Source organism: Eptatretus burgeri, chromosome 4 (assembly GCF_056783735.1).
Source record: "Eptatretus burgeri isolate ZD-2024b chromosome 4, Ebu_testis_v1, whole genome shotgun sequence".
Taxonomy (NCBI): domain Eukaryota; kingdom Metazoa; phylum Chordata; class Myxini; order Myxiniformes; family Myxinidae; genus Eptatretus; species Eptatretus burgeri.
In genome coordinates, this window is record NC_140964.1 from 43291864 (window position 1) to 43315417 (window position 23554).

The 23554-nt window shown below is 43.0% G+C and overlaps 1 protein-coding gene across 3 annotated transcripts in view; it reads right to left on the bottom strand.

The window, feature by feature from the left end:
• Nucleotides 1-8701: 8701 nt before the first annotated feature.
• LOC147027915 (uncharacterized) overlaps nt 8702-23554 on the bottom strand; it is a 98977-nt gene continuing 84124 nt past the window's right edge. The window contains exons 6-8 of one of the 3 annotated variants that reach the window (XM_085877751.1): nt 16862-17005; nt 16365-16483; nt 8702-9352 (exon numbers count right to left, since the gene is read on the bottom strand). In XM_085877751.1, coding sequence (XP_085733877.1) covers nt 8996-9352; nt 16365-16483; nt 16862-17005 — 620 coding nt within the window. In that variant the 3' untranslated portion in view covers nt 8702-8995. Of the gene's footprint in view, nt 9356-16364; nt 16484-16861; nt 17006-23554 lie in introns of those variants that run through there. The other 2 variants (XM_085877750.1, XM_085877752.1) reach the window with 2 other exon arrangements.

Here is a 23554-nt window from a genome sequence, read left to right on the forward strand (position 1 = left end):
TTTTTTCTGGCATGGTTTATGTACAAAAATGATTTGCAACTCAGGAGGTGGTCAGATGAGATCATTAAGAGAAGTTTATCATTTCGTAATGACACAAAATGACTTAAAAATATAAAGATTCAAATGTTTTGTTTTTCAATATTTTAGATGGGGATTATTGTGCAAAGAAAATTAAACTATTGAAGGAATTTGAGAATGAACAAATGTTTATAGGTTCAATGAGTGAGCTAAACAATATGCATTGGTTATTTGATAAAGAGTGTCCCGGGGCTTAGGCGTTTCAGATATTTCTTTCGAATCACCTTTAACAAATCTTTATCTTGTTGTATGGGTTATTTGAATAGAGAGCCCCTAGGTTAAAAGGGGAAATAAAAAATGACCGTTTTTACAGCCATTTTTCCCTGCTGTGCAGGGGTTTGGCTTTTCTTGAGGCAATGTTTTATGGCCGGATGCCCTTCCTGACACCAACCCTGGTCGCCTCTTACGACACACAGGGATATGGTACACCTATTCTAACCGGGGCATACACCGGGACCAGTACACTGGCACTCATTTCGCCGACCTCGGAAGGATGGCAGGCTGAGTCAACCCCCTGGTGTTAATTCAGCAGCCAACGGGATTTGAACTCAGGACCCTGGGATCCCAAGCCGCCACCCTAACCACTAAGCCAACACCAGGCTCCAGGTTAAAAGGGGAGACAAATAAATATACCTTGGGCTAAAAAGGGGATTTATTTTTCAGGGGAAAAAAAAGAAAAATTTCATGGCTGAAAATCCCCCATTCATTTACATGGGGAAAAGTGAGCCAGAACCAGTATTCTTTCCCTACTGTTGTGGTTATGGCTCCAATGCGTCAATCAAAAATTAAAGTGCAGTTATTCCCATATTGAGTGTTTATAGTAAGTGTGAAAGTCATTAAATGTTATAGTGTAGATGCGTCGCTATTTCGGATAGCAAGACACATGAATCCCAACCCAGTGTGTGTCGAAAATTAAATTACATCCCATTTGATCTACATTTCATGTTCTTACTCTTCATTTGGCTGTTAACTGTGAATAGAAAAGGGTTCGCAAGCCATCATCCACAAGTTTAGGCGGGAAATGAGGATTGAAAATGCCGCAACGAGCACCGATTCTGACGTCACTGGCTCAGCAGGGTCAGGGTCATGCAATGCGAGCCCCACTCTCGGATCGGGCCATTCACGGCGCCAAGTGAGGGGGTAAAATTATAAAGGCATGCGGTGGGGGAAAGGCAGGAGATGCCCAAGAGAGATACTGGGGAGAGCCTTGTGTGCTCAGGCTTTCTTTTGTCCGTCTGTCTGTCTGTCTGTCTGTCTGTCTGTCTGTCTGTCTGTCTGTCTGTCTGTCTGTCTGTCTCTCTGTCTGTCTCTCTCTCTCTCTCTCTCTCTCTCTCTCTCTCTCTCTCTCTCTCTCTCTCTCTCTCTCTCTCTCTCTCTCTCTCTCTCTCTCTCTCTCTCTCTCTCTGCAGTGGGGTCCTCCTGGGTCTCCTACCATAGAACCCCCTTTCATTGAGTTGGCGACGGATGGTGCAAGTTGAAACTGTCGTACCTTGTGTCTGAAGGTCAACTTGAATCTGTTTGGCACTTCACCGAGGTGCTTTCTCCACCATTCAAACAATCCTTCGCTGCAATCTTTGATCAAGTTTTCTCTTGCGGCCACGTCCAAGGAGGTTCGCTACAGTGTCATAGGCTTTAAACTTCCTGATAACATTGCGTACGGTGGTCACAGGAACATCAAGGTCTCTCGAGATGGACTTGAAGCCTTGAAATTGTCCATGCTTGGCTACAATCTTGTATCTGACCAACTCAGACAATTCTATGGTTTTCTTTCTTTTCTCCATGCTCATTGCAGTACACACTTTTTTTTTGTATGTACTGTCGAGGCTCGTATGGGAGTTAACAAACAGAACGTATAACAAGGGGAGCAGGAGACAAGAGAGGTGGGAGTGGGAAGGAAAACACAGTGTGGAACAGAGACATGAGGAGATCTGTGGAAGGGAGAGGGGTGGGGCACGGTACACAGGGTAAAAACAAGATGGACACTCCAGGAACTTTCAGGAATGAAAGCAGAGAATTTGAAAGAGGTGGGTTGGGGATGGATTAGCAGGGGTAGAAAAGATTGTGGTTTTGGAAGGGGGAAAATAAGAGATGGTGGTGAACAGCTATTTTAAAGACCTGGAGGGAAGAGTGGAATTGAAGAGAGTGTAGGAGTTTGTTCCAAAGGTGGGAAAAAGAGGAATGAAAGAGTTAAGGTGAGCAGCGATTCTTGATTTTGGTAGTTTTACCAGAAGAGGGTTCCTTGAGCACCTTGTGGAAATATGGAGGGGACATATCTCAGAGCAAGGGGGGCAGGTGGAGATGATAGTAGACAGAAAGACCACCGACCTGTCTGCGGTGAGAGAGTGAGACACTCAGACTCAACCTCATCGCAGGAGATACTAATGATCCTACATGATTTTGGTTTCCACAGCATGAAGCCGAGAAAGGTGAGAGGCGGGAGCACCAGCCGAGGGGAGAGCAGTACTCCATCAGGCTGTGGACAAATGCTTTGTATGTGGTCAGGAGGTCAGGTGTGCCAAGGAAGGACTTTGCACGACGGAGGATGCCCAGTCAGTGACTGGCTTTGGAGGCCAGCTTGGAAATGTCAGCAGTGGGGTCCTTTTCACATTGACACAAAACAGCAGAATGACTCCTTTTCTCTATTCAAACTGATTGAATGAGTGATTTTTACATTGCAGGCACCTGTAACTCACCATAGGTGAATTCAATTCCAAAGTAAAGGAGAATCACCTGCTTTAAATCTAGATATTTATAACAACTTCTAAAAGGTGCTAATAATATTGTCGAGGCCATTTTAGGATTTCTGTGTGGAATAAGCTATGATTTCATAATTTTTCAGCTTTTTTGATTTGTTCCACTGCAAACCAAACAAATACATACGTGGATACCAAAATATTTTTTAATTTCAACAATTTTCTGGAAGAAATGGTGCACTATTTGAAAAAAGTGCAAGGGTGTCAATACTTTTGACTACAAATGTAAATGTGTATCGTAAATCGCTCCATCTGGTGGTATATGGAATTACAAATAATCCTCTTCTTTCAGAAAGAAAGTTAAAAAAAAAAAACTTGTTTAAACTTTCTTTATGTAAGATCTTGAAACCCTTTAGACCACGAAGACCCTTTCGAAACCAAAGACCCTTTAAGACCCCTTAGGATCCAAAGACCTTGTAGATCCTATAGGCCCAATTAGAACCCTTACACCCCCCCCCCTAAGACCTTCTGTCTGAGGGGCTTCTGCAGTAACACTTGAGGGTTACCAGCCATAATCAAAAGGCCCCACATTGATCAACCACCTCAGGACCAAGCTAAGAGGGTGCAAAATATAATTGCTTAATTAAATTCTCCATGTGGCAAAGAAAAAGTCCAATGGTATAGAAAAAGCCCCACGTGGCAAGGAGAAAAGTGTCCACGCCAACAATTTCACTCCATTATAATGAAATGGGATTTTTGTGATTTTATTATTGCCAAACCTCAGGACTTTTTCAAAATACAAATTTAAACAAACATTATTTGTGTGCATGTGTAGTATATGTGAATAAAATCTGGGCAAAATTAGTCAAAGGTCAAGGTCAATGCCAGCGAAAACGTGTAAAACACCTATCGGGCCGCAATTAGAAAATGTGTCAACCAAATTTGTGACTCACAACATTCAATCATGTAAAACACTTCGTAGGTCAAATTTTTGTAATTACCAAATTGCTGTTTCCATGGCAACCATTGTTTATTAGGATTTCGCAGCTGAAGTTACTTAATGGCCCTTCAGGTTCCTGATATGAAGAAAACAAGACCTTGTACTCTTCTGAAGGTTTAATTTTTCCACACTTCGCTTGTAAATTCAGTAGTTGTTGCTGTTGTACATCAATAATATGAAGGTTGTTCAGAAAGTAGTGGCAAAATATTTGCTGTCGATGACAAAATAACTGCAGTGACCCACAGCGAATGGCAAGGCATCTTGTGAAGGAAATAAAAAGGTACTGTTGTGGAAATGACTCTGAGGGGATAACATTGCTAAGTATAGTTTATTTATCTCCACAGTGAATGTCATAGAAGAAGCGCAAAGTAATTAGTCGTGATATTAGATATGCGTGGTTTTATGTAATAGACAGAGATCAACACTTCCTAACGTGTCTCCAAAAACCGCCAACCCTGTGAGTCTTTATTTTATGTTCTACCCTTTGTAACCTGTCAGTTATGTGATTTTTGGGGAAAGACTAGGCCATCGGCACGAGTTTGGGTGGGAATATCGTAAACCCACACCATCCCTCTGGAGCACCTGTGTGACAAGATGCAGGAGGCAGTCCTCCATCCATCACATAGGTCCACGGCCCATTTGTGGGTGAGATAACAGAGGCGTGGCACGTCATGGGTGATGTGGCGGGCTTGTCGCTATGAAGGCGGGTGCGTCAGGCGGATACCAAAGAGATTCCCAAGGACCGTGCCGTCTGAGGCTGCATTATTCGCTCAAGCCACCGTACCAGACACACCCCAACCAGCCAGAGCAACGCACTTTTCTCTACAGTCGAGCTGGGCCACGGGATGCAGCAGCCCATTTCCTACAGTGCTGCTGGGGTTGAACCCTCTCTATGGCATGTCTGTCCTTCCTGAGTTGCAGTGACCACAATATTCTGGATGTGCACACATTATTCTGCACACAATATTCTAGATGTGGCCTCACTAAATTCCTGTACGATGTTAACACCACCTCTTTTGATTTATAAATGACCCCCCTGTGAATACAACCTAAAACCCGATTTGCTATAACAATAGCTGCCTGGCACTGTGCTGCATGCTTACCTCCCATATCTATTGCCACCCCCAGATCCTTCTCTTGTGTGACACGTTCAAAAATTACCCCTTGCATCATGTAATCTCTATTTTTATTGTTCTTTCCCATCCCGAACACCTTCCACTTGATCAGGTTAAATTCAATCTGCCAATCTTTTTCCCAAACTATGCAAGTATCAATAGTTTCCTTAATCTGATCACCATCCCCTCTGCTGTCCACCTCACCTCCAAGCTTTGTGTCATCTGCAAATTTGGAAAGCCTACTCTTCACCCCACTATCCAAATCATTGATGTAAAAAATTACCCCCATGTGGGGGTGACGGTCATATCTATAATGTTTTTTTACTATCATAATCGATGAAACGTTCGTTGTCAGATATCTCCTAAAATGACAGACGAGATATGTTTTGAAAATGGCGACTTTCACAACTTTCGTGACCTTGACCCTGACCTCGAATCCGGGAAAATATATGTCGTTGGGTATCACCCATCGACCTCTACCCACATACCAAATTTCATCAAGATCGGAAGTAAAAACTTTTCTTTGTACCGGGAGGTGTTTTTGACCATCTTCCAGGTTACGTGGCAGCCAAACGGGACGGAAATTCAAAAATCTGTCCGGTTAGATAGAAGATAATATTTTTTACTATCATAATCAATAAACAGTTGCCGATTATCTTGTAGAATGGCAGACTAGATAGGTTTTGAAAATGGCGATTTTTATAACTTACGTGACCTCGTGACCTTGACCCTGACATTGAACCCAGACAAAAGTTATATCGTTGTGCAACACTCATCGACCTCTACCCACATACTAAGTTTCATCAAGATCGGAAAGAAAAATAGTTGAGGGACGGACATTTTGTCTGGCTTTAATAGGTCATCTCGGTAGAGATGACCTAATAATAAATGGTAATGGTCTGAGTACTGATCCCTGAGATACCTCACTACTTACATCCTCTGAGCAAGACATCCTCCCACTCACAGCCACTCTTTGCTTCCTATCACGAAGCCAGTTTGCAATCCAATTAGCTACCTGACCAGCCACTCCACAAGCCCTCACTTGGCTCACAACCTCCGATGTGGTACCTTATCAAATGCCTTCTTAAAGTCGAGATATACTATGTCCACTGCCTTTCCCTCATCCACCCAATTAGACACTGCTTCATAGAACTCTAAAAGATTTGTTAGACAGGAACTACCTTTGGTAAACCCATGCTGACTACTTTAATTAGTTTGTATTTGTTTAAATGGTTCCTCATCTGTTCCCAAATTAATGTCTCCAACACCTTCCCCACAACTGAAGTCAAACTTACAGGTCTATAGTTTCCCATTTCTTCTGTCGATTCTATATTAAATCACGGTGTTCCATTTGCTTCTCTCCAATCCTCCAGTACCTGTCCTGACTCCAGTGAGCTGTTGACAATATCCGTTAACATCTCGCTTCGCTGCTCAGCCACCTCCATCAATACTCTCGGGTGCATATTGTCGTGTCTACGCCGTTTAAGACAGACCTGGACGGATTGCTGACGATTTTCCTTGGAGGGGAACACTTTATCCTTGGAGATTATAACGCACGTGGGATGGAGGGCGGCAAGGACGCGTAGCAGACAGAGGCACACGGGTTTTACTAGAACCCATCACGAATCGACACACAAGCAATCTTAATAAATAAGGTGTAATGAATATGAATCAAATGTTTATAATGTAAATAAATGAGAGTGATGCCGTAAAGCGTGAAGTAAATTAAAGACTTATGTTGAGACGCCTCCACACACAGTTATAAAAACAGCCAAGGGGAAAGATAAAAATGAAAGAAAATCCCTTCCTTTATTCTGGCACTTAGCTGGGTGTCCAGAGATGATCTTTGAGGGGCTTGGGGATCGAACCGTGTCGTCCTGCATGGGAAACCGCACCCAAAATGGCTCCGAGCTACACTCTGGGCGGGAAACGTACGTGGTTTTTCACGGGGGTGGTCCTCCTTCGTTAATGGCCCACAAACCTTCGGACAGTTTCTTCTCACAAACGAATGTGCCGTCCCCGCTCCTTACACCAGGTCTGCTCACAATGACGGCCCAACTTCCTCCTCGAACACACGAGATAACGCCAAATTATGGCTGAGGTGCTCTCTTCTTCCTCTCTCATTCTCTCATAAACGTACAACTTCGTGACTCAGTCAAACAGTAATGGCTTGCGCCTTGCTCCAGCAAGCACAAAATTCACACAGCACGGACATGAGAATCGGGCATCCTTCTTCGGCGTGTTGAGCAGAAGACAGCGAGCGAGGCCCTTTCGTCTCAACCGTGTACTTCACCCAACTATCTTCTCCCTGATCATGTCCCCTTCCTCTCACGTCACACTGACCAATCATAAGCCTTGGGTGTGGCTTGTTGGCATGAAGCCGAGAAGGCGGGGTTTCTTGCCTGCTGGGAAATGTTCGGCCCTGTTGTTGAAAGCGTGGTTCTTTTTTTCCAGATTTGTAAATGCAAAAACAGAGGAACAGGTCATAGGGGCAATCACATACTGGGATAAATTAGCCTTAATCCCTACCTAATTAACACAGCACTGCTCCCCATGTGGTGACACATATCAATCTTATGCTGACTGTTTCCCTAATTAAATTACATCAGGATGTCTCCGGACCATGCTACCCTATACAATCCTACTTTTGTTATGAAATTCCTCCATCTACCCCACAAACATAACAATATTATCTGGCAACAGAGCCTTACCTACTCTTAGATTTCTGAGCTGTTCCTTTACTTCCTCCACTCCAACTAGGATCTTCTGTAAAAGTCCTTTCTCACCTCCTTGAGAGATACTCTCAGCTATTAGCAATTCTCACTGTTGTTGTGTAAAAGTTGAAGCAAAATACCTGTTTAAAAGCCTGCCATCTCACTTTCCTCACTAACCACTCTCTCGGTGCTATTCCTCAATGGGCCCACACTGGTCCTCACCTGTTCTTTCCCTCTGATATAGTGGATAGGTACATCCTTCCCACCTCCTAATATGGTCATTATATTGTCTTCCCATATGCAGCGTTGATGGTGGCTTAATGGTTAGGGTGGTGGGCTTTGGATCCTAGGATCCTGAGTTCAAATCCTACTCACCTGTTGAATTAATACCAGGTGGGGTTAACTCGGCCTGTCATCCTTCCGGGGTTGGCAAAATGAGTGCCAGCATGCTGGTATACTGTGTCGGAGTAGCGACCCGTCCAGGATTACGCCCAATCACCAAGAAGACTGCTTAGGCAGCACCAACGCTCTGCACAGAGTATGGTCCTTATCTCCTCTTCTCCTTGCAAAACTGAATTTTTGTAAGACATGTCCTCGGTGTTGATTTTGTTTTCCAAAACATTAAAAAAAGTATTGAAAATGGTGTTATCTATGCTTACGAATTAGAAACGAAGCTTTGCAATCGTAGTTTTAGAAAAATTGGTCATGCGATAACATCCTTTGCTTTCTATGTCGGCTACTTTGTGTGTTTTCTGAATCTTTAGAGAAGGGTTGGAATGACTGGGAAGCATGTCGTGAAGTTTTATATTCCAATTAAACAATCGTTCATTTTCAGGTACTTGCCGATGCTTTGTTTCACAGCACAAATATTGGATAATGAAAAAGTATTTCGAAAGCAACAAGACCCTTTGCTCAAATACTGCCACAAGCTTTAGTATCCCAAGCCACAGATCATGGTCAGATGACCACTCCCAAGGTGGCAACCACACCCATAAACACTCCTCTACCCATCACGGAGTCTGTTGTGATCCAGATTCCAAGAGGTTGGAGTAAAGAGGCAATTTAACCAAATACTAGATAAACAGGACTCATGCCACCATGTTGGTAATGGAAAATTAAAATCTTTATTTACATTATTTTTTTTCCCCCTTACAAGCGTGAGCTCATCAACAAGCAATTTACCAAGATTATTTTAACTCTATCCTAAATTAAGCAAATAAACAGAAATAATGGTTTACCAAAATGTGTGAGCACACATGGCAGCAGTCTAAAGTATGAGAGCACAGGCAAAAGTACCCATTCCCAGTGAGGGGAAAAGTTTGTTATGGTCATCTATCAATTTAAATTATTTCATGGACTTTAAAAAGGTTAATTGCGTTGCACTCTTGGTTTCACTCATTGTGTGTCCAGTGCTTGTTCAAGTTCACGTGTTACTGTGCTTGAACATTTTTTAAGTCTTGCCGCAGTTTTTGCCAGTCGTTCAAGTGCCACGAATTCTGAATCCTTTCTGCGTGCCTTCATACGCTCTCTCAAGGCTGCATTCTCTTGTAATCTATAATTGGGGTCTTGACGATATAGTCGCATTCTTTCTCTGGAGGCAGAATTTTCTTTCGACCTGTAGTCATAATCCTCGCGGCGGGTCCTTTTTCGAGCTCGCTCTCGTTCTTGCTCTGCTGCCCTCTTTGCAGGGTTAGCACGCTGAGCTTGCTTCTGCAGCCGTTTTTGGTCTCTTTTTTCTTCTGCACTTTTTTTCTGCTTCAGTGGCATAGTGGGATGGAGAAGTAAGAAGGGGAAATTGGTATAAAGATAGGAAAAATAGAAAAAGGAATTTGATGCAAAAGTATAAGGAAATGTGAAAGTGAAAGATAGATGTGAGTGAGGGCACTATCTTGAAAAGGTCAAACATAAATGCTCTCTGTAACTGAAAGGAACCAACAAAAGAAGAATTGAGAGACAACATAGTCAATAGAAATGTCTCTCAATTCCAACTTCCTTAAACTATCACTAGCACACATTTTCCACAAAGAATGCTCGATCACTAATTTACATTTTCGTTTGGCATGCGTTTCCATGGTAAATGAGGGATGAGTGAGCCAGCTCATGCTCTGGTGATAGCTTTCTGGGTGGGGCAGAGTGCTCAATGGTTATATGCAATGCAGCGCAGGAAGAGGCCATTATAAACGGGAGACAGACGAACGCACAGATGGATGGACACCAGGGTTCGCAATATGAAATGGATGAAGATGTTGGAGCGAATAAGTCACCAACTCGATGGTACAGTGAGCAGTAGATGTAACCACAATTATTTTTCCACGAAGGTAACTGCGATGTTGACGACAAAGTTATCGACGTGAAAGTTGTGCAGCACACTGATGCTATGAAAGAGTGCTTCAATTAGTGTTTTCTTACAAAGTGTATCAGTTTATATCTCGCATCACTCACCGCGGGTATTCGTGCAAGCGTATCCGTTTGGATTCATGATGTCAATCTCACCATGGAGAATCACTCCTGCCTACTGTGGTGGGTCATTGGTGGGTCACATCATTGAATGGCCCAACAGCAGGTCACCAGCTTTGTAAGGGCAGTACATCCCAAGAGTGCTCCAAATATCTGCGTTAGTTCCCACTGAAGCCGAGCCTCCTTTCAAATTCATTTTGTATAAAGAATGTGGCTGCTGGTTGTGGTAGCAGGATGGCCTAGAGGTACTTGCTATCAGACCCCGGTTTACATTGGAAAAGTGTGCCAAAGATCGAAACGATGTAAATCAAAGAAATTTTTCTCGAAAGAGGTAATGGAATAAGCGGGGGATGCGTTCCTAACATTGCCACTTCACATATTATATTTCACTTTTTATCTACTCGCAAGTTGCCCGTGCCTGCACCGGATTCTAAATGGAGTAGGGATGGAGGCGGCAGAAATGCAAATGGCGTTTTCTGTCACCGAGCTGGCAAGCTGGGAGCAACAATTTGCATTTGTTGCAACATCAGATGCAATTTAAATGCTCTAATGGCAGCACGGTGCTCCGTTTGAAAGTGTTTTTTCAACATATTATCTTTCTGATATCGAGGATCCGTAATAAAAATTTGTATTGGTGTCAAAGCCAGTGACCAATTGCAAATTAATCGAAGTATATTACCCTTTTTTTGATTAAGGACAGTTATATTCAAATACACATACAAATTAAAAAACAATTACTCGATAGATCATAAATAAAAATAAACCTTTTCCGGAAGTGGTTGTACTTGGCGGAACCTTTTCTTCTTCCTCTAATGAACAGCAGATTTTATGGAGATTGTAAGCACCAGTCAGATGCAAACTTAAAAATAGGACCACTGGACCTGGTACCTAACTTAATGTTGTAACTGAAATTTCGTAGCATTCTGACTGGTGGGTCTGGAAAAGAGGATTTTTGAAGGAATTTACACGATTTTTCCCCCCAAAATTACTAAATCCGCCATTTGGCACACTTCCGGTCAAGTGATTGGCATGACCTCCATAATTTAACATCACGACCCTGTCTTAATGTTGTTACCCAAATTTGGCAGCATTCTGACTGGTGGGTCTGGAGAAGAAGATTTTTGAAGGAATTTACACGATTTTCCCCCCAAAAATGACTAAATCCGCCACTTTGACACACTTCCGGTCACATGATTGGCATGACCTCCATAATTTAACATCACGACCCTGTCTTAATGTTGTAACCCAAATTTGGCAGCATTCTGACTGGTGGGTCTGGAGAAGAAGATTTTTGAAGGAATTTAGTAAGTCTGCCATTTTGACCGACGTAAAGACACGTGACTGGAACGAGCTTTGCAATCCCTATTACTAGTCAGGAGCGGAATGTTGCTCCCAAATTTCAGCTGGATTGGCCCAGCGGTTTGGCCGGAGAAGTCAAAATAGTAGACGGATGGAGGTTGCATGATATGATGACAACACCTTCTCTGGAATTCAAATTCCAGATAAGGTAACAAACCGGCAACATCAACAGCACGTTCACCCCATACATTCGCCGAATAACATTTAATTTCATTTCTAAGGTAGCACTTTTAGAATGCCTCTGCAGGACAGTACATTTCTTTACGTGTGACGCAAAGTAAAGTAGTTCTTTTGCAATCTCTTCATTTCGTACTTTCGCGATGTATTCTGGCGTCTTTATCTGAAAATGCTCGAGAAGAAAAGGTATGGCTTTTAAGGCGAAGTGCGAGTTGAGGTGGCGCAAGTAGAGTGGCGGTATTAATAATGTGACGTGTTAATATTTGCATTTTGCAGGTAACGACATATTAACGTGAAGACGAATGACGACATAGTGGTATAAATAACGTGACGAAGTGATGACGACGTATTAAGTCACATGACAACGCATAAAGGGGAGCCATAAATCAGGGTAATACTGTACCCACACTCGGCTTGAAGCTGCCTCACCTGAGTTCAAATCTCTGCCCAGCCACAATCTGTCATGCCGGTGTTTCAAGACAGGTTGTTTCATCAATGTGTGTGCCATCCCTCGGATGGCGTTAAACTAGGTGTCCGATCTGCGGCATTAGTTGGTGGATGATAAAGATCAAACAGTGACCACCAATATCTGCCCTCCATCTGTCGACCTCTTCTCAGCACCACTTTCTCTCGCTCTCTCCTCTTTATATCTCCACATCAGGTCACAAACCTTTAGGCCGATTGCTGCATGCATAATCTAGCAAGGGCCAATGACATGACTGCCCTGGTGTCCAAAGCTTTGGCTTGTTTGGGTATGGCTACACCTGCCTGGGCAAACGCTTGCCATGACACTCAGTAAGGCTAATGTCTGACATTGAAGACTGCTTATGCCACTTGGTGAGTTGCTCATTACAAGGCATTTTTTTTTTACTGCGATTATCAACCTCGTCCAAATGTCTCTACTCTTTGCTTAACAATACAAATATTAAACCATTATATGACAAAGCAACAAAAATCGTGTATACAAAAAATATATAGTCCCCATCACAGCAATCATGACATCAACCATTCCAATCAATAAAAGCAAAACATCAAAACAAAATACAAAAATTCTCATTTTTATAACAATACTTTCTTTATACAGCCAATCCTCATTTGAAAGATTATTGATGTTCATTTTGTCCCACAATTATGGTGACATTGTTACTGATCTCAATCATACAAACTCAATAGCCCCATATCCTCATATATCTGAAATTACTGCTTTGAATTTAGATACAGCAAACATGGACAATGTTTGTGCAAGAAATACAAGTCTCTTCTTTATTAGAAGTTAAAGAGCAGGTTGTGGGTCACCAAACATGTTCTGAAAATTTATCAATATGATATGTGCATTAAATAGTTCGATGCAAACTATTGTGGTTGCCTAACTATTGGGAAAATTAATGAAATTTAAATCCGAAGTTGTTATTTCTCGAGGCTGTTGAAAAAAACAGTCGCCTGCCATATATGGATGGTGACGTCACGTTCTCCAAAACAGAGCGGACGCTCACTCGATCATTGAAGAAGTGTCCAGCTCAGCGGGCCGTTCTTTCGCTTTATTTGAGCTTGCAACTGTCTATATTATCCTTTTTTATTTTGAATTATTGTAGAACAAAGTTATTTGGATATTTGTACATCATGCCTCGTACGTGTGTCGTCATGTTTTGCGAAAATGGCTGGAAAACGGGTAATCGCTCCCACCGATTCCCGAAGGAATCAAACATTCGCTGGCAGTGGATAAGATTTGTACAAACAAAACGGGCGAATTTTCCCCCAAAGAAAACGGGTAAAGAGGATCCTTTGGATAGACTGGTCATGTGTGGTGACCATTTTACAGCTGAGGATTACGAAGGCATAAACACATCCGATCACCACTCTGTGAATATGAGTTGTTTGTTGACAAGTTCTCCAGATACTGCTCAGTCACAGAATCAATTGTTGAGTTTAAATGAGAAAAGCCTTGAAATGTATTCTTAAAGAGTACATGGAAAAACACATAAATAAACTTTCTGAAAAACACAAGCATGAAAAAATTTCTCAACAAATCAACTTATTGTTGATTAAATTACTTTTTTAACAGCATCAGCAAATTGGGCTATTTCATTTCAATTGTAAAAAAATTGATCAATTTTCCACTTTTTTTCTTAATTTGGTAGAATATTTCCCAATGAGGCTAAACATGTTTTGGTATTGATATGCCACAACAGTCTCTTGAAAGTTGGGGTTTGTTCTAACTGTTCACTTTCGCTGGGATCAAGCTCAGCTGTCAGAAAGACTTCAATGCCAAGGCTACGGTGTATAATATATTTGGGTCCATTATTGATTCATTCTATTTCTGATTCTTGAGTGACTAGAGGTTTAAAAATTATTATATCAAGTCACAGACGAATCAAACTTTACATTATTTTATGCATCGAACAAGAAAATGAAAATATACAAACCAATCTGTCTGGTGGAGAATGTCGGTGTGAACTTCCGGGCAGTCAGTCCTGTCACTTGTACACAAAATAGGCCGTTTTCTAGCACTTGCAAGTGGCTCAAATTTATATGGCTCAGGGCCAGAAACTCCATAGTATAAATTCCCATCATCCTCCGACTCGTCCTCGGCAATATCGGAAAAAAAACACTCAATTTCATCGCCGCTGAAATCACTCTCTGATTCGCATCTCGCCATTGTTCAGACGCAGTTTCCGAATGTTCATGAAGTTTTCGGAGAACGTGACGTCATAGCATCTTCGGTAAATTCCGATCTGTTTTTCGATCACTGGCAAAAGTTTTGACTTAAAAGTTAATTTTAGCATATTTTGAGTTTCAAATGTAAGAAAATAATTGCCCAACGATTATTAATGTGCTTACAACCTTCGAATCACGCGAAGTCATCAGCGACCCAAAACCTGCTCTTTAACATCACACGAATCGGTCACAGAAGAATTGGGTTTTTTTGAAGGGGATGGGGGAGGAGAGGGGGACAGTGCATTTGTTGGGACATTCTTCTTTGTGTGGGCCCTCATATGCAATTTCAAGTAACCTATGTGAGAGAATCCTTTACCACAGACAGAGCAGATTTGCAGGCGCTCTCTGGTGTGGGTGGTCTGGTGGACATTCAAGCTCTTTTTATAAATAAAACTCTTATCACAAAGAGCACACTTGTGTGGGTGCTCTCCTGTGTGGGTAGTCATATGCAATTGCAGACTTCTCTTTTCAGATAATTCTTTATCACAGACAGAGCACTTGTACGGGTGCTCTACTGTGTGGGCCCTCATATGCAATTTCAAGTAACCTATACGAGAGAAACCTTTACCACAGACAGAGCAGATTTGCAGGTGCTCTCTGGTGTGGGTGATCTGGTGGACATTCAAGCTCTTTTTATAAATGAAGTTCTTATCGCAAAGCGTGCACTTGTATGGGTACTCTCCTGTATGGGTCGTCATATGCAATTTCAGACTTTTCTTTTTCGATAATATTTTGTCACAGACAGAGCACTTGTATGGGCGCTCTCCTGTGTGGGCCCTCATATGCAATTTCAAGTAACCTATGTGAGAGAAACCTTTACCACAGACAGAGCAGATTTGCAGGTGCTCTCTGGTGTGGGTGGTCTGGTGGGCATCCAAGCTCTTTTTATAAATGAAACTCTTATCGCAAAGAGTGCACTTGTATGGGTGCTCTCCTGTATGAGTAGTTATATGCATTTTCAGACTTCTCTTTTCGGAGAATTTCTTTTCACAGACGGCGCATTTGTACGGGCGCTCTCCTGTGTGGATCCTCACGTGCATTTTCAAATTGGTTTTTCGAGCAAAACATTTATCACAAACCGAGCACTTGTAAGGACGCTCTCCTGTATGGATAGCCATATGCAATTTCAGTTTTCCCTTTTCAGAGAAATTTTTATCACAGACAGAGCACGCATAAGGACGCTCGCCTGTGTGGACCCTCATATGCAAATTCAAATTAACTTTTCGAGAGAAACCTTTACCACAAACAGAGCACTTGTGCGGGCGTTCTCCAGTGTGGGTAAATTTATGTGTGTCTAAGGCATTTTTATCACGAAAACCCTTCCCACAGTCAAAGCACTCGTACGGGCGCTCTCCCGTATGGGTTAATTTATGTGTCTCGAACATACGTTTATAAATAAAACCCTTCCCACAGTCAATGCAAGTGAACGGGCGCTCTCCTGTGTGTATTCTCATATGCAATTGCAGACTTCCCTTTTGAGAGAATGTTTTACTACAGACAGAGCACTTGTATGGGCGTTCTCCTGTATGGACCCTCATATGCAAATCTAAATTACGCTTTCGAGGGAAATCTTTCTCACAAAGAGAGCACTTGTGTGGGCGCTCTCCTGTATGGACCATCATATGCAATTTCAAATTACGTTTTTGAGAACAACCCTTGTCACAGATAGAGCACTTGTAAGGATACTTTCCAGTGTGGGTCATCATGTGTGTTTTCAAGGTCCTTTTATACCCAAGATTCTTATCGCAAATGGAGCACTTGTAAGGACGCTCTCCAGTGTGGGCCCTCATATGTAATTTTAAATTAACTTTTCGAGACAAACCTTTACCACAAACGGAGCACTTGTATGGACGTTCACCCATATGGGATATCTTATGTCCATCTAAGATGCATTTATAAAGAAAACTCTTCCCACATTCAAAACACTTGTGTGGGCGCTCTCCCGTATGGGTCATCATATGACTTTTCATGCTGCTCAGTGAAGGAAAAGCCTTATTGCAAACATTACACTTTTGCCTTTTGAGAACCTTTTGTGTTTTGAAAGTTTCATCTTAACCTTTCTGCTGTGTTGACGAGAGCTGGACTTGTGACTTAAAGGTAATGAGTGTTGACCGAGTGAATGTTTCTTCAAAGCACCAATTTTGTTCGCCACCAAAATATTCATTCCTGAATGTTCTGTAAAAAATAAAGAACATGAAATCAAAATCAATTTTCATCAACATCAAAATATTGAGGACATCTAGTGTGTACCCCCCGCCCTGTAGGAGGGAATGCCCAGATAAGTTTATCGGAGCTTGGGCCGGAAAATGTGCTGAAGTATGTGCACTGGAGTAAGGCTGAAGTGCATGGTCGGCTGCTGGCCTTGGGTGGCCACTTAAGCGCAGTAATCGAGTTTGTAGAATCAAGTTTTGAAACTCAACATAGGCCCCAGAACTGTTAAATGGCAATTTTGGAGTTTTGGTGACATCGACGTTTGCTCCATTATAGTAAAATTTCAAAAAATCAATTTATCCTGAACAAGAAGGATTAAATACTTTGTATGTTTGTGCTCACCGGTTGCTGAACAAGGACCACTGCAGTTTGTTGCATGATCATCTGGATCGTTCTTCACAGAAACACAACCGAAAGCTTGTAGGGCTGATGAATCATTATCGTCTTCGTCTTGCATGTGTTCCACTTTTACAAGAGAGATATCACCTGCATACAACACATTGTCATATGTTTACAGGGACATGAGGTTGACATTGCTGCAAAACAGAAATTGGTCAAATCGAAATGGATATTTATTCAGTCCTGAGAGTTAATTACACCAGACTTACTGCAGAGGTAAAGATCGTTTGGCTCATCTCGTCTGTTTATTATTATTTCGTATGCAGCCTGTAACTGCCGGTTGCATCATTGCTGGAAGCGTAGCTGACCGCTGATGTAGTGCCCCGTTTCCAGTAAGACGGTACTCATTTTCACAACCTCGGAAGGATGACAGGCTGAGTCAACCCACCTGGTGTTATTTAACGTCACGACAAAGGCTCAAACTCAAGACCCTCAGATCTTAAGCCAGCCACCTTAACCGTTAAGCCAACACCAGGTTTATTTAATCTGTGCAATTACCCCATTCCAGTACTTGCACATTTTTATTTTCCTTAAAAGAATAAAGAGACAATTCCACAAATGGAAGAATAAGGTGGCCAATGAATGCAGGTGGGCAAGTTTAGACCTGGAATGGGAAAGAAGGTGAAGACTTTGGAAAAACATGTGTGACTTAGGGTTACTTGGGGAGGGTATTACATGTAGGAGTGCACAGGAGGGGGGGGGGAGAAAAAGCCATAATGTAAACTTGTATAAAACATCGAGCCCACCAACATGCTGGTAGTAGGAAAGTGACAGTCCCAGGTAATCCGCCTCCTGGCTCGATACCAATATTGCAGGCGGCGGGTTTTTTTTTTTTCGAACACCTCAAGAGGAGCACAGTGGAAAGCAGGAACACCAGCCCAGAGTGGGGAGGCATACTCCCAGGAGCTCCATATGAAAGCCTTGTACATTCTGATGGGCTTGGTGTGGCTCATGAATGCCTTGGCTCGAAGAAAAATACCCAAGTGGCAAATAGCCTTTGATGCCACTTTTGAGATATGATCCTCACATAAAAGGATATGGCAGATTGTGAGGTCAAGGAATTCCAAAGACTGCACCCTTTCCAGTGGTTGTCCAGATAAATGGATTGTTAAGGTTGATTTATGATCCTTGTGGAGAGACAGTGTGAGAGTGTGACTTGCCGGTGTGGAACGTCATGTTGCACGGAGCTGAACAGTGGCTTATCTTGTCCAGATTTGACTGAAGGGTTTCAAATAGTGCTGATAGCCATAAGACAAATGATACTCACGACACAGCGAGCTCCAAACAGAATATTTGGCAAGCTGCATACAGGTTCATATTTACTAAAAGGAGCAGCATCCGTACGTGTGTGTGTGTGTGTGTGTGTGTGTGTGTGTGTGTGTGTGTGTGTGTGTGTGTGTGTGTGTGTGTGTGTGTGTGTGTGTGTGTGTGTGTGTGTGTGTGTGTGTGTGTGTGTGTGTGTGTCATTGGTTATTATCTCCACATGCGGATTTCAGAAGGTGGAATGGAGTTCTCCCAGCTCTCAAAGTATCTATCTCCGTTTCAGGAAGGGATCCATTACATCCTTTTCGTCACGATTCATGGTCCAAGTTGTGAAGATTTCTTGTTCTCAAAGTTTCATTCCGAGGGCTCTTTTCAGGAGTTGCACTGAGCCTCAGACAGCCTCAAACTGTAGTTCCTTTGCATTAATATTCCCAGGGATGGTTTTTGAGGTCTCTGTGAAGTCCTTTTTTAACATTCCTTTTTATCATTCCCCTCTTCCTTCACACCCAGAGCCCAATAAAAGCAGCCTACCAGTATCTTATTGTTTTTGCAATCTCTAATCTCCACACATACACAATCCTCGACATTAATTCCCTCCTTCATGTCACCCCATTCTCTTGATGCAATGCTGTCCTTTACCCAGATTGCGAGTCCTCCTATTTTCACTTTCCTATCACACCAATACACCTTGTAGTCTTCTAATCCTGTCCTCCAGTTACTCTCTTCATTAAACCACGTCTCACTCCTCGCTTTTTAATTTGGCCTCAACTCTTCAAACTTGTTATTTAAACTCTTGGCATTGGTATATAATATGTTTAACTTTTCCCTTCCTGAAATTATATTTTCTTACCTGGCCTTACTATTCACAATGACATTATCACTTCCTTAATAGCTTCCCCACTCTCTGCTGACCTAAAAAGCCAAAATACCTTCTTCAATTCCCATTGCAAATCTTGCTTCCCCCTTTCTATTTAGCATATGGCCATCATTCTGGAAACACTCCCTTTGCCCCCAAAATGATTCCCACTGCTTCTTAAATGCAAAACCTTCCTCCATACACCATTCTTCCAGCCATTGGTTGACATCTATCACTCTGCTCATAATTTCTTTATCATTTCCTAATCTTGGGAGAATCCCAGAAAAAAATACCTCACAACCCTTTGCTTTCATTCACTTGTGGTGGTGTAATATCTGACCACAGTTTGCTTACCCAATATCCTGTATATATTTTTCAAAACCTCTAAGTAAACTTTCCCGAAACGAGAAGGCCACTCGGTAGAGTGCATACATCTGCCCTGTAATGCCTGATCCACAAGAACAAATCGGGCCCAATACATTTTTGAAATATGCTCTGTATCGTTTATGAGCCCGATCACTCAATGGTGAAGAAGCACTTTAAAATTCTAGTAGTCGGATCCGGATTCAGATCTTCACCGAAATAAAATCAATTTGTCGTGGTCACACACCCAACGTGTCCACCAAGTTTCATCTGAATCGGTCCATAACTTTTTGAGATATCATGCTCTATATCGGTTTAGCACCCTCTCCACTACTTGCAACTGCTGCCTCAACACTGCGTGAAATTACTGCCTCACAAATGGCTGCTCACACTACACCTTCACAACTGCTTGCTCGCGCTGCACCCTCAACTGCTTACTCATGCTACACCCTCACCACTGCAGGCTCATGCTGCACCCTCACCACTGCCTGCTCATGCTTTACCCCCACCACTGCATGCACTACCACAACTTCCTACTCCTGCTGCACCCACACCACTGCCTGCCCCCACTGCACCCTCACCGCTGCATGCACTATCACCACTGCCTGCTCCCGCTTCACCCACACCATTGCCTGCTCCCACTGCACCCACACCATTGCCTGCTCCCACTGCACCCACACCATTGCCTGCTCCCACTGAACACCACTCACTGCCTGCTCATGCTGCACACACACCACTCACTGCCTGATCCCGCTGCACACACACCACTCACTGCCTGCTCCTGCTGCACACACACACCACTCACTGTCTGCTTCCACTGCACACACCACACACTACCTGCTCCCACTGCACACACCACTCACTGCCTGCTCCCATTGCACACGCACCACTCACTGCCTGCTCCCGCTACACACACAACACTCACTGCCTGCTCCCGCTACACACACAACACTCACTGCCTGCTCCCGCTACACACACACCACTCACTGCCTGCTCCCACTGCACACACACCACTCACTACCTGCACCAGCTGCTCCAACACCACTGCTTTGGGTTGCCAAACGGTCCTTTCGGAGAGACATAGTGACAGTGTGAGATTTGTCAGGATTGAAAGACATGTTCCAAGTGTTTGACCAGCTTGTGATTTTATCCAGATCTGAAAAGGCTGCGACTTGTCGATCTGAGGGATGACAGATGGCACAGCAGAGGGTGGAGTCATCAGCAAAGAGATAAAGAGGATTTTCCAAAGAGTTGGAGAGATCATTGATGAAAATCAGAAAAAGCACAGGGCCCAGAACATTGCTTTGAAGAACTCCAGCCTGGATAGGAAGAGGGGATGAGAGAATTTTATTAAGGGCCACATGTTCGCTGCAACAGGAGAAGTTTGCGAGTCATGAGTGGAGATTGCCTTGGATACCATGGGAAGAGAGTTTGGTGAGCATGGCAGGGTGCCAGACCATATCGAAAGCACGTGACCGTATCTAGGAAGATGACTGATCTCATGTCTGGTGTTGAGGAACTCCATCCATTGTTGAGAAAGCAGCAGTAGCAAGTCCAGGGAAGAGTGACCTGGTCTGAATCCAAATTGACGATCGGAAATCAGGCCATTAGAGAAGAGGAAGGATTAAATGTCGGAAGCAATGATGCATTCCATAACATCTCTGATGATTGGGAGAAGACTGATTGGTCTGTAGTTGCAGGGATCTGTTTTTGCACCTTTTTTAAGCAGAGCGGTAATGTTTGCTGATTCCCAAGCAGATGGAAGATGACCTAGAGCAAAGGAGAGGGTGAATAGAACAGAGAGAGGGTGAGTACAACCGAGAGAGGATGAGCAAGAGCAGCAGAGTAGGTTCTTAGGACACGTGGGCTGATGCCATCTGGACCGGTTGCAGAATCAGAGTTGAGGTTTGACAGCAAAATCTCCACCTTATCAGGAGAAAAGGACACAGGGTCCAGGAACAGTTGTGTGCAACAGTGTAAGGTGGGTACAGAAAGCGATGGGTTTGGGACACAAGATTTAGAAGCAAACACGGAAATAGGCATTTAGCCTTTTTGCGTGCCGTGTCACCTGTGCAGCCATTTGAGGTAAGGGAGGGGATGGAGGAGGAATATACACCAGAAACAGACTTAAGTTGATGCCACCAGGATTTGGAAGAGGGAGACAGGTTTGAGAGTTCAGACTTGAGATTAGAAAGATGGTGTTTCCTGGCTCTCCTGATGGGAGACACACACTTGTTCCGAGCTTTGTGGAAGGAACCAAGATTGCCTTAAGTTGGATTTCCTGTCCATGAGGCAAAGGCAAGTTGTTTTAGGACAACTGCCTCACTTCAAGCTTCAGTGTACAATGGGCAGGAGGAAGGGTATGACAACTGAAGATGAGATGGGATAAATCTGTGCATGAGAGAGAGCAAATTTCTTTGAAACAATTCTCAGGATGAGTTGATGTCAGAGAAAGTAGAGATGGGAGACCAGTCTAGAAGTTTGATAGCTGCTTGAAGTCCCCACGAGTCAGCCTGAGTGAAGTGCCAGACTCGACGGTGCTGAGGTGGTTCTCTCATAACAGCCAAAGAGATGTCTACTTTGACAAGCATGTGGTCAGATGAACCGATTTGAGCAAAGGAAGAACAGCAGATATTTTTAGGGAATTTTTTTTTCAGGGATATATCTCGAAAATATAATATAATTACATGTATATACAGTATATCTATCTATATATATATATATATATATATATATATATATATATATATATATATATATATATATATATATATATACATATACTGAAACGCAAAAGAAACTTACCACCTTTTAAACCTTCAAATATCAACAATAGCACTGCGTGTAGTAAATGTGTGAACTTTTTTGTGGACAATAGTGTCCTCACTGGCAGACAAAACGGTCACGGATGATCACTTGAACCTTCAATGGTCACTTCATAGCACAGCTGTTGAACAGCCGTTTTGACTGTCAGTGATTAGCCAAGGGGTATGGGATGATTTTAATTAGCTGCACGTGATGTCTTGATATTGGCTCTAAAAAGGCCAGTGCAAAATGGGCATTTCAATCAACATGCCACGATTGTCAAGGGATCAACGGCAGTGTGCCTTGGGCATACTGCAAGTCGGATTGAGCTACCTTGAGGTGGCACGTCGCCTTGGCTGTTCACACCAGACGATATCGGCCCTGGTGGACAGAGACACCCTCCACAACTCTGCAGATGGCAGACCTCGATCAGGGAGGCCAAGAGTCACCACTGCAAGGCAGGACAGGCAGATGGTCCTAAGTCAGATGGCTTCAGACATTGAGGACTGAGTGGGACAGAATCCAGCAGCAATCCATCCAAAGACTGGTAGGCAGTATGCACCGACGATGCACTACCTGTATCCAAAACGATGGTGGCCACACACGCTATTGAAAGGGGACTGACATTGCACCCTGTGCTGTTCTGTACTGTAGAACAAACTTATGAGATGGTGTATCTTGGTCAAAAACTTGACATGTCATCAATAAAATGCCAATGTTTCAATTAGCAATTTTTGGTTTGTTTTATTTTGAACTGTTACAATTTTATTACATTTCAAACAAGTGGTAAGTTTCTTTTGCGTTTCAGTATGTGTGTGTATATATATATATATATATATATATATATATATATATATATATATATATATATATATATATATATATATATATATATATATATATATATCTTCTTCTTCTTCTTCTTCTTTCGGCTGCTCCCGTTCGAGGTCGCCACAGCGGATCATCCGTATGATCCGCATCATGATTTGGCACATGTTTTACGCCGGAAGCCCTTCCTGACGCAACCCTGGTCGCCTCTTACGACACAGGGATATGGTACACCTATTTTAACCGGGGTATACACCGGCCCAGTATACTGGTACTCATTTCGCTGACCTCGGAAGGATGACAGGCTGAGTCAACCCCTGGTGTATTAATTCAGTGGCTCAACGGGGCTTGAACTCAGGACCTTTTGGATCCCAAGCCGCTGCCCTAACCACTGCGCCAATACCAGGCTATATATATGTTGTTGTTGTTCGTCTTTCGGCTGCTTCCGTTAGGGGTCGCCACAGCGGATCATCCATTATGATCCGCATACAGATTTGGCATAGGTTTTACGCCGGATGCCC